Raw genomic sequence first — 14,140 nt, 5'->3', positions numbered from 1 at the left:
TCAAAATGTGGACATATTGAAGCGCTGTGAGTACTTTCCGGATGCCCTGTGCACACTGTACATACATAAACACACAGTCACTGTACAAATATACATACATACATACACATGCACATATACATACAAACATACATTCATTCATACAATCACACTTCAGTAATCCCACTCCCACTTTACATAAAACACGGCACACTGCTAAAGCCTAATCTATCTATACCAGAACAATGTAAAAGGTTAATATAAACCGCTCCTCTATCTTTCCCCCTTCTTTCTCTCCTTTGTTTTGTAATCCAATTATTCATTACATGTATGTATTTAAAGCGATTGTAATGTTGATAATACAGTAGAGGTAAATATTGTTAGTCATTATCAATATTGTTATTTCTATTGGTATTACTATTGTTTCATTTGTAGCACAATAATGTTCATTGTCATTAATGTGATTTTACTATCCATTTGATTATTTGGTTCTTTGCTTTAATTTTTGGTATCATATTTGTATATGTAGTACTTGCTGATGTAGTTATGTTGAACTATATTGTGATATAGCTTGTATAGCCCCTTTTTCCCCCCTCTCTTTCTGAGGGATTTTTTTTCGTGTTTAATTTTTTAATTCCAATGTCCAATTTTTTCACAGTTGTAGATACACCGGCAGTTATTTAACAAACCCCATAGCCAAACAAAACATAAAAGTTCTTCATTTTTCAAAGAACATAAAGATATTTAGGATTTTTTTTTTAATTTTTGCTTAAATCTCTTAATCAACTTCAGCCCTAAAAAATACCAAACATGTAATGTTTTTGTTTTTTTAACCCTTTGAGGGCATTTTGGTCAAATGATGTCCAAGTTATCAATTAATGTAAATTAGCAGAACATCAGTTATTTTACTCATTTAAACTTGTAACAGTATCTGATCAAAAGGCCTTTAAAAGAGTCAACATTAAATAAAAACTTAAATAAAAACAATTACATGTTTGATTATTTTGTTTGAAACTAAAGTTTATTGAAAAATTTAAGCAAAGAAAGGCCTTGTTTGGCTTTGAAGATAATTAAAAAAACTAAATGTCCCCACAGGTTTTAATGCCGTGGCACATAATGACAATTAAAGGGCATTCATTTGGGTGGCAAACAATGAGGCTTCCTCCACAGCTCTGCTAATCATTGCATTATTGTTAAAAATCCTGAAGTGGAGCCGGAGCGGACCTGTGTGTGTGTCATGTGTGACACCTCTGACTCATATTTAGCTCCCCTTCAAGAGCCGACGAGACGCTGTGGTGTCGAACACGTGTTTTAAAGCAAAAGAGGCTTTCTTTTAATAATTTAAATTGACCTAGTGTGTGTTTTTTTTGTTTTACAGGTATGCACGCTTGGGCGAGAGCCAACAATGGCGAGCGATGAGGAGCGAACATCTCAATTTGGCAAATATCATCTCCTTGTGAGTAAAACGTGACACACATGAAAAGCCACACACTCCCGTCTGTGCAGTCCAACCACAATTATTCTCACTCACGTGCGCCAGCGTTTTTTTACTGTCCATATGAATTTCAGCCTTTAAAAGGTTCTGCTTAGTGGTGTCCATGGGTGTTTCTAGCTAGGATATGTTTTAATTTCCTAACCCAGTAAATCTTTGGTTAGCTGCTTTCATGCCTGCTATTGGCCTGTTATTTATGGATTATTTATTTGTTTTTACACAATCGCACGTGGCTTGAAAATGTGCTGCAGTACAAGCAATTTGCTGCTTTGTCTCGCCTTTTTGTCAGGCTCTTGCACATAGTCGACATCGCAATGCACACACTTCTGCTATGCGTGCGCTTTGTTAATGGCACTGGGAAATAAAAGTGGTTTACAAAACAGGACAACACAGAAGCAGGTTTGAAGGCTGTAGTATGATTCAAAGTATGTCCAAAGTGTGGCATGGGGGCCATTTGAAATATGAGTAAGTAAGACATTTGGGGCCTGATCTATTAAAGGTTTGTGTGTACTAAAACATGTGCAATCTTGATAGCACAGGCAGAGCTGATCTATTAAACTTATGCACAGAGGCTTGTGTGTCTTTAGTGAGCAGAACAAGGAGCGCAATCCATTTAACGTGTAAATCTTCATGATAATGCAGAATATATGCTGATCATCAGAAAGCCCACACTACTGGGAGGAGAAGGTGCAAATGTATTTATTTAGCACAGGCAGTTTGATTTATCAAAGAAACACAACTGTTTTTTTCATTTAGAAGATATATTATTAACGTGTCTCCTATGTAAAAAAAAAAACTTCTTGCAATATGCATTTTCTTGCCACTGAAGCGCAAACTTGCAGTTAGTGCCAGCCTCTCTTCAGTGCACTTAAATAAAGTGGTTTCCATTCTAGATGCACCGCAGGACTGGTTCTAAAATGCCCAAAGAAAGTGGTACATGTCTGCTAGGGGTGTAACGGTATGTGTATTTGTATGGAACCGTTTCGGTACTGGGGGTTCGGTTCGGTTCGGAGGTGTACCGAACGAGTTTCCACACGAACATATTAAGCTAAGCTAAAGTCTTAACAAGCTGCTCCACTTCCTTCTGCCTGTCTCTGTCAGTACACAGCACCCAGCATTGTCCCACCCACACAACCATCTGATTGGTTACATACAGAGCGGTAACAGCCAATCAGCAGTGCATATTCAGAGTGGTAACAGCCAATCAGCAGTGCGTATTCCGAGTGCATGTAGTCAGTGCTTAGCGTTTAGCGGGTAAGCATCAGGCTGCGGACTCTCCCCAAATGATAATAAACACCTCCCAGTCAACTACTAGTAACATCACTATGAGCCTGTTGACCTTCTAGAAATATAAACTGCAGCTCAGCTCGCTCGCATTCCTGGCTTGAGGTGAAGGCTAATTCGCTTTTAGCGTAACGTTAGCTCATTTTGCGGTGTGTGTTACGGACAGCAAAGCCCTGTCTGTCTGTTATTTCACTTTACCTTTTTCTGTGTTGATTGAGCTGTGTTGAAGCAGCAAAAAAGGACATTATGTTAAATGAAGAGTTTCTGTCTCTGATAGTTGATATAATAATGTAACTGCATCATTAAGCCTACATGAACTCCATGGTGTTCAGGGATGAATAGTCTCTCCTATTGCTATTGTACTATTTTTTCAGCTATAGTTACATTAATCATTAGTAATGGAGCAGCCTAGTTTTGAATGGCAGGGTCCCTGTTATCACATGTTGATAAAAATATAACATTTACATAATAAAAATCAACTACAGGCTTCCCAAATGCTGTAATAAATTAAGCATGATAAGTTGACCTGAAACTGTTTAATGTTGCACTTTTTATATGTAGAAAAGTTTTGTCATTTTATTTAATCTGAGAAACAACTTGAGGCAGTTTAATGTGGATTAACTAGGGCAGAATTATTATAGTGTTCCCAATGTTAAAAGGATAAAGCCATTGTTTACAAATTTGGTAAATAAATAACCAAAAAATGTATATTTTGTTGTTTTCTTACTGTACCGAAAATGAACCGAACCGTGACCTCTAAACCGAGGTACGTATCGAACCGAAATTTTTGTGTACCGTTACACCCCTAATGTCTGCTGCTTGTTTTAAGAAATGCAAAACGCCACAGGTAGGAGCATGATAATATGAATGTGAAAGAGATAGGATAGGATAAGAGAGACTTCATTCATCCCACAAGGGGGAAATTAAAAAGTCCACCAACAATAAGGTATGAACAAAACATGAAAACAAGAAGGAAACATTCAAGTTTAATTACATAAAAACACATTAAAAGCACAGCGCTGATGGCACCAGATGACACCTCAGCGGTGCCATTGCTACATAAAGCAACAAAAGTAAAACACAACAAAAAATAATGAGCAATAAATGATACTCATTGCACCATGTCTTGACAAACAACAAAACAAAAGCACACTTCAACCACATACCGTATTTTCCGGACTATAAGGCACACTTAAAATCCTTTTTTTTTCTCAAAACTCAACAGTGCGCCTTATAACCCGGTGCACCTAATGTACGGAATCATTCTGGTTTTGCTTACCGACCTTAAAGCTATTTGATGAAATGATAAGTGTGACCAGTAGATGGCAGTCAAACATAAGAGATCCATGTAGCCCGCAATATGATAACAGTCACACACAAGCGATATGGTGTAGACTGCAATATGACTCAAGTAAATAACACCAACATTTTATATGTTCCATTGAAAATATATAACATTACACACGGCGCTCAAAAATCTATCAAAATGTTTTAGTACGACTTTGGTAAGCTATGAAGCCGCACCGCTTGATGGATTGTGCTGTGCTTCAACATACAAGTATTATTATGGTATGTGTATAAGGTAAGACACATTATCTGGCATTTTGTTTCGCAATATTATGCAAAAGCAACTTTTCTTACCTTCTGGTACCTGCTGATCTGTATTTGGGATCTGAATAAGTCCTGAAAAATTGCTCGCGTCTGCCTTTGTAAGCTCCTTCTTTTTCTCTATCTTCTTGTTATGTGACATTCATCCTCTGTTGTTGCCATTTGTAATATAAAGTAGTGTAAAGTTCTTACTTATATCTGTCAGTAAACTCCCCATGAAAGTGCTAAAACATACCGGTGTAGTGAGTTTACATTATTCACCCAAGGAACTTTAGTTATTAGAGCGTTAGGGTCGGACGGTTTTTCACAGGACACATTTCCGGCGATGTTCTTGCACTAGTGAGCCACGAATAAGGAGATGCCGCTCCGTTATTGATTTAACTAAAGTCTGAATGTCATTAAAACAGTTAGCTCCATCTTTTGACACTTCTTCCACTCCCATCCTTGCACGTTACACCGCTACAACAAAGATGACGGGGAGAAGACGCTGTCGAAGGTGAGCCATGTAAATAAGACCACCCACAAAACGGCGCATCCTGAAGCGACTGTCAGAATGCAGCTTGAAGATGATCCGTAAAACATAATCTATGCAACATTTTGACCAAAGAACCACCATTACATGTTATGTAGACCACAAGGAAGTGTTTTCAATTTTTTTTTAAAATAAAATAATATGACTCCTTCAATGCGCCCTATAATCCGGTGCGCCTTATATATGAAAAAAGATTGGAAATAGACCATTCGCCGGCAGTGCGCCTTATAATCCGGTGCGCCCTATGGTACGGTACATGGCAGTGACTTTGGCGGTGCTCCGCACATTTGTCTGCTGGGGTAGGGGGAAGCATGGCCAGAGATAAGAACAAACCCAACGAAGCAACCAAGATAGCCGGCTCCATCCGAGGCTGCCTGTTAGCTCTCGGCCAAAGTCCGGTCCACGCAGATAAAGACATGATTGGGTTTTTCCGAGGTGAAAGCCACATATAGTAGGCTACACGCAAACACCTCATTTATATAAGGCGGTCGGCACCACTTTTCAATTGTACTGTAAATGCAGTCTTCAATCACGCCTACTAAAAGTACACGCAATTTTGTAGTTTGCACACACTGTTTAGCGCGTGGTATAAAATCTGCAAGTTCCATAATAAAGTTGCTTTAATCAAATGAAAACTGTCAGAGACTACCTACACCCACCTTGCAATAATGTACGATGGTTCATTCAAAGCTGTTTTTTGCTCTGTCCTTTGAGCGTGGTTATACTATTACTTTATTCACTATCATGTGTAAAATGTACGGACCTACGGACTGCTCTGTCAGTAACATGTTATTTCATGATTGTTTCACAGGGCTTGTGTTTAATAGCATAAATACACACACATCCACCCAACTCTGCAGGTATACTAAAAACATCTGAATATGTTTGAAAAAACATTATTAAGATTGTGCTTTCTGTTTAAAAGAAATACACTTTTTATGTTATTGTAAGTGCACTAACACATACAAGACTAAAAAAACATAATACTGACATTTAATACACAAAAACTTAAAATTAAATAATTAAATTAAAATTAATTTCAAATAAAAAAAACATGTTCCTAGTGGAAATAAAAGTAATAAGCAGAAATTAAAGGGGACCTACACTTCCGTGCTGCACTGTGGCGGGAGGCAGGGTACACCTTGGAAAAGTACCCACCTCATCACAGGGCCAACACGACCAATTTAGTGTTGCCAATCAAGCTATCATCAAGCGCATGTCTTTGGAAGTGGGAGGAAGTAGGTGTACCCGGAAGGAACACTCACAGTCACGGGGAGAACATGCAAACTCCACACAGAAAGACCCCGACCCAAGCCCGGGAATCGAACCCAGGACCTGCTCGCTGTAAGACACAAGCGCTAACTTTTTTTGTGCTGGTGTAAATTTTGCTCCACAGTCACATTTTTTTTAGTCTGTCTGCAAGCTGTTTGTATGTGGAGGCATTCCCAGATTGGGAATTAAACCACGCCCATTGATGTGTGGTATTGCAATGAGGTGGCAACTTGTCCCGGGTGTACGCTGCCTTCTGCCTGAGTGCAGCTAGAATAGACTTCAGCCCCCCCGCAAACTCAAATAAACAACAAAATAAAGTGGCTACTGCACAAAAACTTCACAATAACTAACTAGTATTGGCTGTCATTTAAATCATTTGGGTTTTGCCCTCAAAGCCTTGCTGTATCCAAAGACTTACTCCCTGACTTTGTCAACGTTTTATAAAATGCCCCTCTCCCCAAAAGAAAATTGTAATAAAAAGAACAAAAAGAAAAAATCTAATCACTTTATATACTGATATCCATCAAGAGTATTGGCGTCTGTATTGATCACCCCTACTTTACACTTAAGCATTGTAGCCTTTCTTTTTCCTCTAGTCCTTCAGTGATTTCATCATGGTGGTGAGGGACACAATCTTTGAAGAGGCTTCTAGATGACGCACACTCATTACAACTTTCCCTCCTGGAATTCATGCACTTCCTTGTATGTGTGTAGCAAAGAATCCGGAATTGCAACTGTCTATCTCTATTCCCTTTTGAAATAATATTTTCACACGAGTACAATCTTTAGCCATGTAAACACAAAGCTGTAATAAAGACTGGCGAGGCTTGGCATTTCATCAGTCGAATGTTCGGTGCATCACTAGTCAATAGTGCGCATATAATAGGATTAGGACTGCAACAACTACTCGATTAAATCGATTAAAATTGATTATAAAAATAGTTGGCGATTAATTTAGTCATCGATTTGTTGGATCTGCATGCGCAGAGGCAATTTTATTTATTTTTTTAAATATATATATATATACACTACCGTTCAAAAGTTTGGGGTCACATTGAAATGTCCTTATTTTTTAAGGAAAAGCACTGTACTTTTCAATGAAGATAACTTTAAACTAGTCTTAACTTTAAAGAAATACACTCTATACATTGCTAATGTGGTAAATGACTATTCTAGCTGCAAATGTCTGGTTTTTGGTGCAATATCTACATAGGTGTATAGAGGCCCATTTCCAGCAACTATCACTCCAGTGTTCTAATGGTACAATGTGTTTGATCATTGGCTCAGAAGGCTAATTGATGATTAGAAAACCCTTGTGCAATCATGTTCACACATCTGAAAACAGTTTAGCTTGTTACATAAGCTACAAAACTGACCTTCCTTTGAGCAGATTGAGTTTCTGGAGCATCACATTTGTGGGGTCAATTAAACGCTCAAAATGGCCAGAAAAAGAGAACTTTCATCTGAAACTCGACAGTCTATTCTTGTTCTTAGAAATGAAGGCTATTCCACAAAATTGTTTGGGTGACCCCAAACTTTTGAACGGTAGTGTATATACTGTATATATATTTTTTTTAAATAAACTGCAACATGTACAAACAGCTGAGAAACAATAATCAAAATAAGTACGGTGCCAGTATGCTGTTTTTTTTTCAATAAAATACTGGAAAGGATAGAAATGTAGTTTGTCTCTTTTATCCGATTATCAATCGATTAATCGAAGTAATAATCGACAGATTAATCGATTATCAAATTAATCGTTAGTTGCAGCCCTAAATAGGACATATGTAATATAGGAACATATATTTTGATTCCGAAGAAACAGTGATTGTTGAAGGACCATAATTTACACTGTGGCGTAATTGCTTACTTGTTACATTACATACATTGTGTAAGTTGTTTACAAAAGTGAGTTAAAAAATAAAGCTAACAAAGATCCTCGCAGAGGTCCCTGTTGCCAGGTTAAAAGTTCAAGGTGAATTTATTTGTACTTGTGGGTAGATTTGTTTTGCAGTGTAAAAAATGAAGGATGGAATTTGCATAAGCATTAGATTAAACCAAAGTGTTGACACAACAAACTACAGCATGTAATCCAAAGAGGTTCATTAGGTCTTCAACAAAAATTGGGATTTTGTTATTCTTATAGCCAGACCGCCAACAATTGTTTAAATCGGCTGACCAGACACGTCACAGCAACATCACGTGACAACCTCGGAGGAAGGCAACAGTTGTGGCCAAAACCGTCAGGTATGGAAATAAACAGGTCTGACTATAAGAATAACAAAATCGCATAAACTGCAACATGACTCACAGGCTCTCTGGCAACAGGACCAGGACCAGGAAAAGATGAAAAAGTCACATGACCAACAAAAGACATATTTGTAATCAGAATACAAGACAGTAAGATAAATCAACCATGACTTAATGAATACATAACTACAACTTTTTTGAAAGAATAGGCTTGAACAAAGCTGTTCCTATAACAAGATGTTATGCATCATGGAACCCTAAGCCTGCAACCAGATGCAAGGAGCTGAAACTGACCACAAAGAGGGTGAGAGGGGGGACGGCGTGGCGCTGTTGGGAGAGTGGGTGTGCCAGCAACCTGAGGGTTACTGGTTCAAACCCCAGCTTCTCCCATCCTAGTCACGTCCGTTGTCCTTGAGCAAGACACTTCACCCTTGCTCCTGATGGGTCGTGGTTAGCGCCTTGCATGGCAGCTCCCGCCATCAGTGTGTGAATGTGTGTGAATGTCGAAATAGTGTCAAAGCGCTTTGAGTACCTTGAAGGTAGAAAAGCGCTACACAAGTATAACCCATTTACCATTTTATCTGCTGTAATTGCGTTGGCAATCCGCTGTACCTGCCTGATGTACAGAAACTCCAAACTCAGCTGCGGCTCACCAATAAGACAACTCAACTACTTGATTGTTTGGCTCAATCTGTGACAGTCCTTCGTGACATTAGACAAAAAGATGAAAGAGATTCCAAAATAAAACAAAATCATCAGGGTTTTATCAACATGAAGAAGGACAGTTTCCTTCAACAGTGAAGATGCTGGTAAACCCCTCTTGCATACAGCATCACGATTCTCCATAAAATTCCAAAGTATTGTCTACAACGGTCTTAAGATATTTGTAGGATTTCACATATTCAACAGTTTGTTCATTAATGATCGTGTCCAATTCCTGCATCATATATTTTGTTTTGAGACTGTTCACTTGTAGATATAATCCATCACATCACTTCATAAAATAATCTATTACAGGTCCATGTTTATTGGTGTTGGCCTGAAGGAGACGCTCTGTATACTTCAAAATAGTCTGATTGTTTATAAAAAGTGTTCTGAATTAAATTAGTGTAGAGCAGTGATTGTCAAACTGTGATATACCAAATAATCACTTAAATATACATTAAAACACAGTGTTGCTGTTCAAACTGTGTGTACTGTTACAGTGTTCAGAAATTATTAATATACTTGTTAAATAAAACCTCTGCCTTGTCTTAAATAAATACTTGCTACTGTATTTTAATGTTGGTCATTATGGTGGTACTTGTACAGCCAAGTGTTTTCTGAGGTGGTACTTGGTGAAAAAAGTACTACTGTTGTAGAGAACAAAAATCATTGGCGTGAGCATTGCATGAACCTTATGATATGATGCTTAATAGGCATTGTTTAACACGAGTATCCAACATTGTAACAACTATAAGTCAGAAAGGAAGAAAATTCCCTTTAAAAAGTGAACAAGTATCATAAAATCACTAGAAACAAGAAATACAAAGAAAATAAAAACAAGATTCTAATATTCATATTTCTTAGAATGCAGTGTGTTTGTGGTCGGGGGTGCTGCTGGGTTAAGGTGGGATGCGAGGGCACTACAGGACACTTACAGTATGTGTGGGGGCCCAATTTGCTACTGTACGCCCCTGGGTATGTGGATTATGTCTTGTCCTTACGATATCATTGTGACATATTTGCAGCATATTATCAAATAGTTAGTGATTTACTGTACAGGTGGGGAAAAAAACAATGAAAGGAGAACTTGCTTTCTGTGACGACATCAGCATATTAAAGAAAAAGATCAAATTAAGACGTTTTCAAATCTGATACAAAGAGAATGCAGAAGTAGACCTTCATTTCCTTCATTATAAAGGGCTAAGCAAAGGTGGCACTGATTAAAAATAAGAGACAGGACAGGCCCGACTATGGACTGGACTCTCACAATATTATGCTAGATCCATTAGACGTCCATTGCACCGGTCGCCCAGGGGGGGGTCGTCCCCGCATCTGCGGTCCCCTCTAAGGTTTCTCATTGTCATCCCATTGGGTTGAGTTTTTTTTCTTGCCTTGATGTGGGATCTGAGGATGTCGTTGTGGCTTGTGCAGCCCTTTGAGACACTCGTGATTTAGGGCTATATAAGTAAACATTGATTTGATTGAGGAGAAATGTTCTCGTGGCATCCACCATGTTCATGTATGTGGATTATGTCTTGTCCTTACGATATCATTGTGACATTTGCGGCATATTATCAAGTATTTAGTGATTTACTGTACAGTTGGGGAAAAAAACAATGAAAGAAGAACTTCCTTTCTGTGACAACATCAGGATATTAAAGAAAAAGATCAAATTAAGACGTTTTAAAATCTGATACAAAGAGTATGCAGAAGTAAACCTTCATTTCCTTCATTATAAAGGGCTAAGCGAAGGTGGCACTGATTAAAAACAATAGACAGGACAGGAGAAATGTTCTCGTGGCCTCCACCATGTTGTTCGTCAGAAATCTTTTTAGCATTCTTTGCGAATGGACTGTCAAGTAGATTAATTAGTAAAAGGTCATGTGTGGAATAGCTGTGTTGCAGCTTTCATTTCTTACACTTAAAGGTGGCGACCCCCGGTTCGCAAAGGTTTTTCGTGCGCGTGGTTGCCTCAGCCGCTTGTCTTCCCATCCCTTGTTCAGTCTCCTTCCACCTTCATTCATCGCGCTATTACTGTTGTCAGAGGTGCACAAGCTGTGTGTGCTACACAACAAATGGCTATTTTAAGACGCTCTTATCGAACCCGAAACGTGTTTTAACTCATGGCGCAACTCATGGGCATTTTTGTTTTTTTCATATGTTTTTTATGATTATGCTATTGTTTAGATATTTTTATGTAGTTTAGTTTATTTATTTATTTTGTATTTACTTACACTACCGTTCAAAAGTTTGGGGTCACCCAAACAATTTTGTGGAATAGCCTTCATTTCTAAGAACAAGAATAGACTGTCGAGTTTCAGATGAAAGTTCTGTTTTTCTGGCCATTTTGAGCGTTTAATTGACCCCACAAATGTGATGCTCCAGAAACTCAATCTGCTCAAAGGAAGGTCAGTTTTGTTGCTTCTTTAATGAGCTAAACCATTTTCAGATATGTGAACATGATTGCACAAGGGTTTTCTAATCATCAATTAGCCTTCTGAGCCAATGAGCAAACACATTGTACCATTACAACACTGGAGTGATAGTTGCTGGAAATGGGCCTCTATACACCTATGTAGATATTGCACCAAAAGCCAGACATTTGCAGCTAGAATAGTCATTTACCACATTAGCAATGTATCGAGTGTATTTCTTTAAAGTTAAGACTAGTTTAAAGTTATCTTCATTGAAAAAAACAGTGCTTTTCCTTCAAAAATAAGGACATTTCAATGTGACCCCAAACTTTTGAACAGTAGTGTATATCATTTGCAACTCTATATTTATTGATCAAATTCTTTGCATACTTTTTTTTGTTGCCATCTTCTTTAGAGGGCATTTTTTATTCATGTTTGTATATTTTCGTGTTATTGTCATTATGTTTTTGTATACTATTTTTGTTATATTTATTCATACTGTATATTTAAATATTGTATTCTAATCATTATTTTATTAATAGTGTATAGACTTATTGATTAATTGCGGGTCACTTCATACCGCATTTCCAAGTATCGTTCGAGGTTTAATGTTATGTTAATTTTTTTTTTCAATATTCTCCCTTCTGCCCATTAAGGGAGCCTGTTTCCCGCTTCCCAGAGGACAGTGTCTACGCCGTGTCACCGCCGCAAGTAGACCGGGAAAGCTGCAACGTTTTCGAGAGCCACGCCATGGCGGGAAGATGTCACGTCAGGCCATTGTGTCGTGAGGACACGCTGATGTACAGGGAGTACGTCAAGAACAGATACATGTGAAGCACAGCAACAACTTTTAGAGTGATGTCTCCCTCACTAACTAATTCATGTATTTGTTTTTTATCTACTTAGGCTTTTATTGTGGTAAATGACTCGCATATCCTGCTTCTTTTCATTATTACTGTTATTTTGAAGTTTTGTTTGTGGACTCTGTTGTTTTAATTACAATTACATGTTGTTTTAAAACAAAATATGTATATTGATGTATATTTCAAACATGTACATGACTTTTCTTAAATGACCACTTTTATTATTCAAATGTTTGTTTTAAGTAACATTAACTTATAAATGTATGTTTTTTTTCCCATTTACATTTTGTCAAAAAGCAGATTTTTGTTTCATGTCTAAATGTGTTTCCTGATTTCTGCTGATTCTAGCACTTCATAGGCGTCTGAAATTGTATTTCTGATGCAAATAAACATCACATTTTTTTTCATTGATTATTGTACTCTTCAAGAAGTGTCGTATGTCCATTTAGTTTCACACTTTGTTGTTAGTTTGCTTTCATTCTCAGGTGTCAAAAAAGATAGCAAATGTGCCAAAGGGCGGCTCTTAGAAGACACATGCACATGGCGACTGACCACTTACTCACTCTGAGCCTCGTGAGCCTGACAAAGGAAGGGAGGGTTCTGCGCCTGCCGCCAGCATGTGATGGAGAGTGGTCTTTCACCATTTCAAACCAAGCCATTCAAAGAGTTCAAAGATATTCAGGGAGAAAAGTAAGTAAGTTTTTTTTTTCCCAAGGTTAACCGGATTTATATTAAAGCAACAATAATTATGTTGTCTCTCTTGTTGCCATGGTTACTCTGGTTATCTGTTTTAGATATCCTGTAATATCCCCCTTTGTTATCTAACACTATACTGTACCTCAACTACACCCTACGGTGATACTTGGACACGTCATCAGTCATAGTGTTTTGGGTCTTTAATCATCAGACACCCTCGCCCGGCGACCCAGCCGGGGGTGATCAGACCCCAGCTTGTGTACAAGTAGCGCACCACGGCTTCCCCCTACGGATCCATAGCCATCTCTGCGGCCTCGAGGATGTTCGTAGTGGCTCTTCTCGACTGCAGTCCTCTGATGCCAAGGAGTTTGAACACTCGCTGTAGGGAGTGACCTGCGAAACCTCTGCAAACGACTTTGATTGGTTCGCAGCAGGATTTCCAGCCACTGCTTGGGCACTCTATGGTGAGGACAGAGTATTTGGCCCTCTTGCGCTCATTGGCTTCCCCAATCCGGTCCTCCCAGCGGACAGTCAGCTCCAGTAGCACCACTTGCTTGAACTTTCCTGGGAGACCACATTTGTTGATTGCTGTAAGCCAAGACGACAGGTTGCTCTTGGTCTGCTGAAAAACCGCTGCAACCTTCAGGGAGCTTTCAAACATTTTGCCCAGGCTTTAACAGGTTTTTCGGTTACCATTAGAATCTTAGTCCTTCCACTTGTAAAGCGAAAGTTATCGGCCACTTTACCTTTTTTCAGGACTAGAGACCTAGACTTAGCTGGCTTGAAGCTCATCCTTGCCCATGTGATGAGCTGTTCAAGCACATGAAGGAGCCACCTGAACCCAGGCATGGATGTGGTCATTACAGTCAAGTCATCCATAACAATGTTGTTTTTGACAACCATCTTACATTTAGTCTTAGTCTTAGTCTTTTGGACTAAAATGCTTATTAGTTTTAGTCACATTTTAGTCACTTTTATATGTGATAGTTTTAGTCCGTTTTTAGTCGACGAAAACTCAAAAGGGTTTTAGTCTAGTTTTAGTCGA

At 38.5% G+C, this 14,140-nt stretch overlaps 1 protein-coding gene across 3 annotated transcripts in view; it reads left to right on the top strand.

The window, feature by feature from the left end:
- Positions 1 to 12,811, top strand: part of fig4a (FIG4 phosphoinositide 5-phosphatase a) — a 118,548-nt gene extending 105,737 nt beyond the window's left edge. For all 3 annotated transcript variants that reach the window (XM_062044642.1, XM_062044641.1, XM_062044643.1), the window contains 2 exons: positions 1,358 to 1,435; positions 12,193 to 12,811. In XM_062044642.1, the coding sequence (XP_061900626.1) occupies positions 1,358 to 1,435; positions 12,193 to 12,324 (210 nt within the window). In that variant the 3' untranslated portion in view covers positions 12,325 to 12,811. The remainder of the gene's footprint in view (positions 1 to 1,357; positions 1,436 to 12,192) is intronic.
- Positions 12,812 to 14,140: the final 1,329 nt, after the last annotated feature.

The sequence above is a fragment of the Entelurus aequoreus genome, linkage group LG04 (assembly GCF_033978785.1).
Source record: "Entelurus aequoreus isolate RoL-2023_Sb linkage group LG04, RoL_Eaeq_v1.1, whole genome shotgun sequence".
In the NCBI taxonomy this organism is placed as follows: Eukaryota; Metazoa; Chordata; class Actinopteri; order Syngnathiformes; family Syngnathidae; genus Entelurus; species Entelurus aequoreus.
Note: the sequence above shows the minus strand (reverse complement) of the source record. Positions and strands in the feature narration are given on the sequence as shown.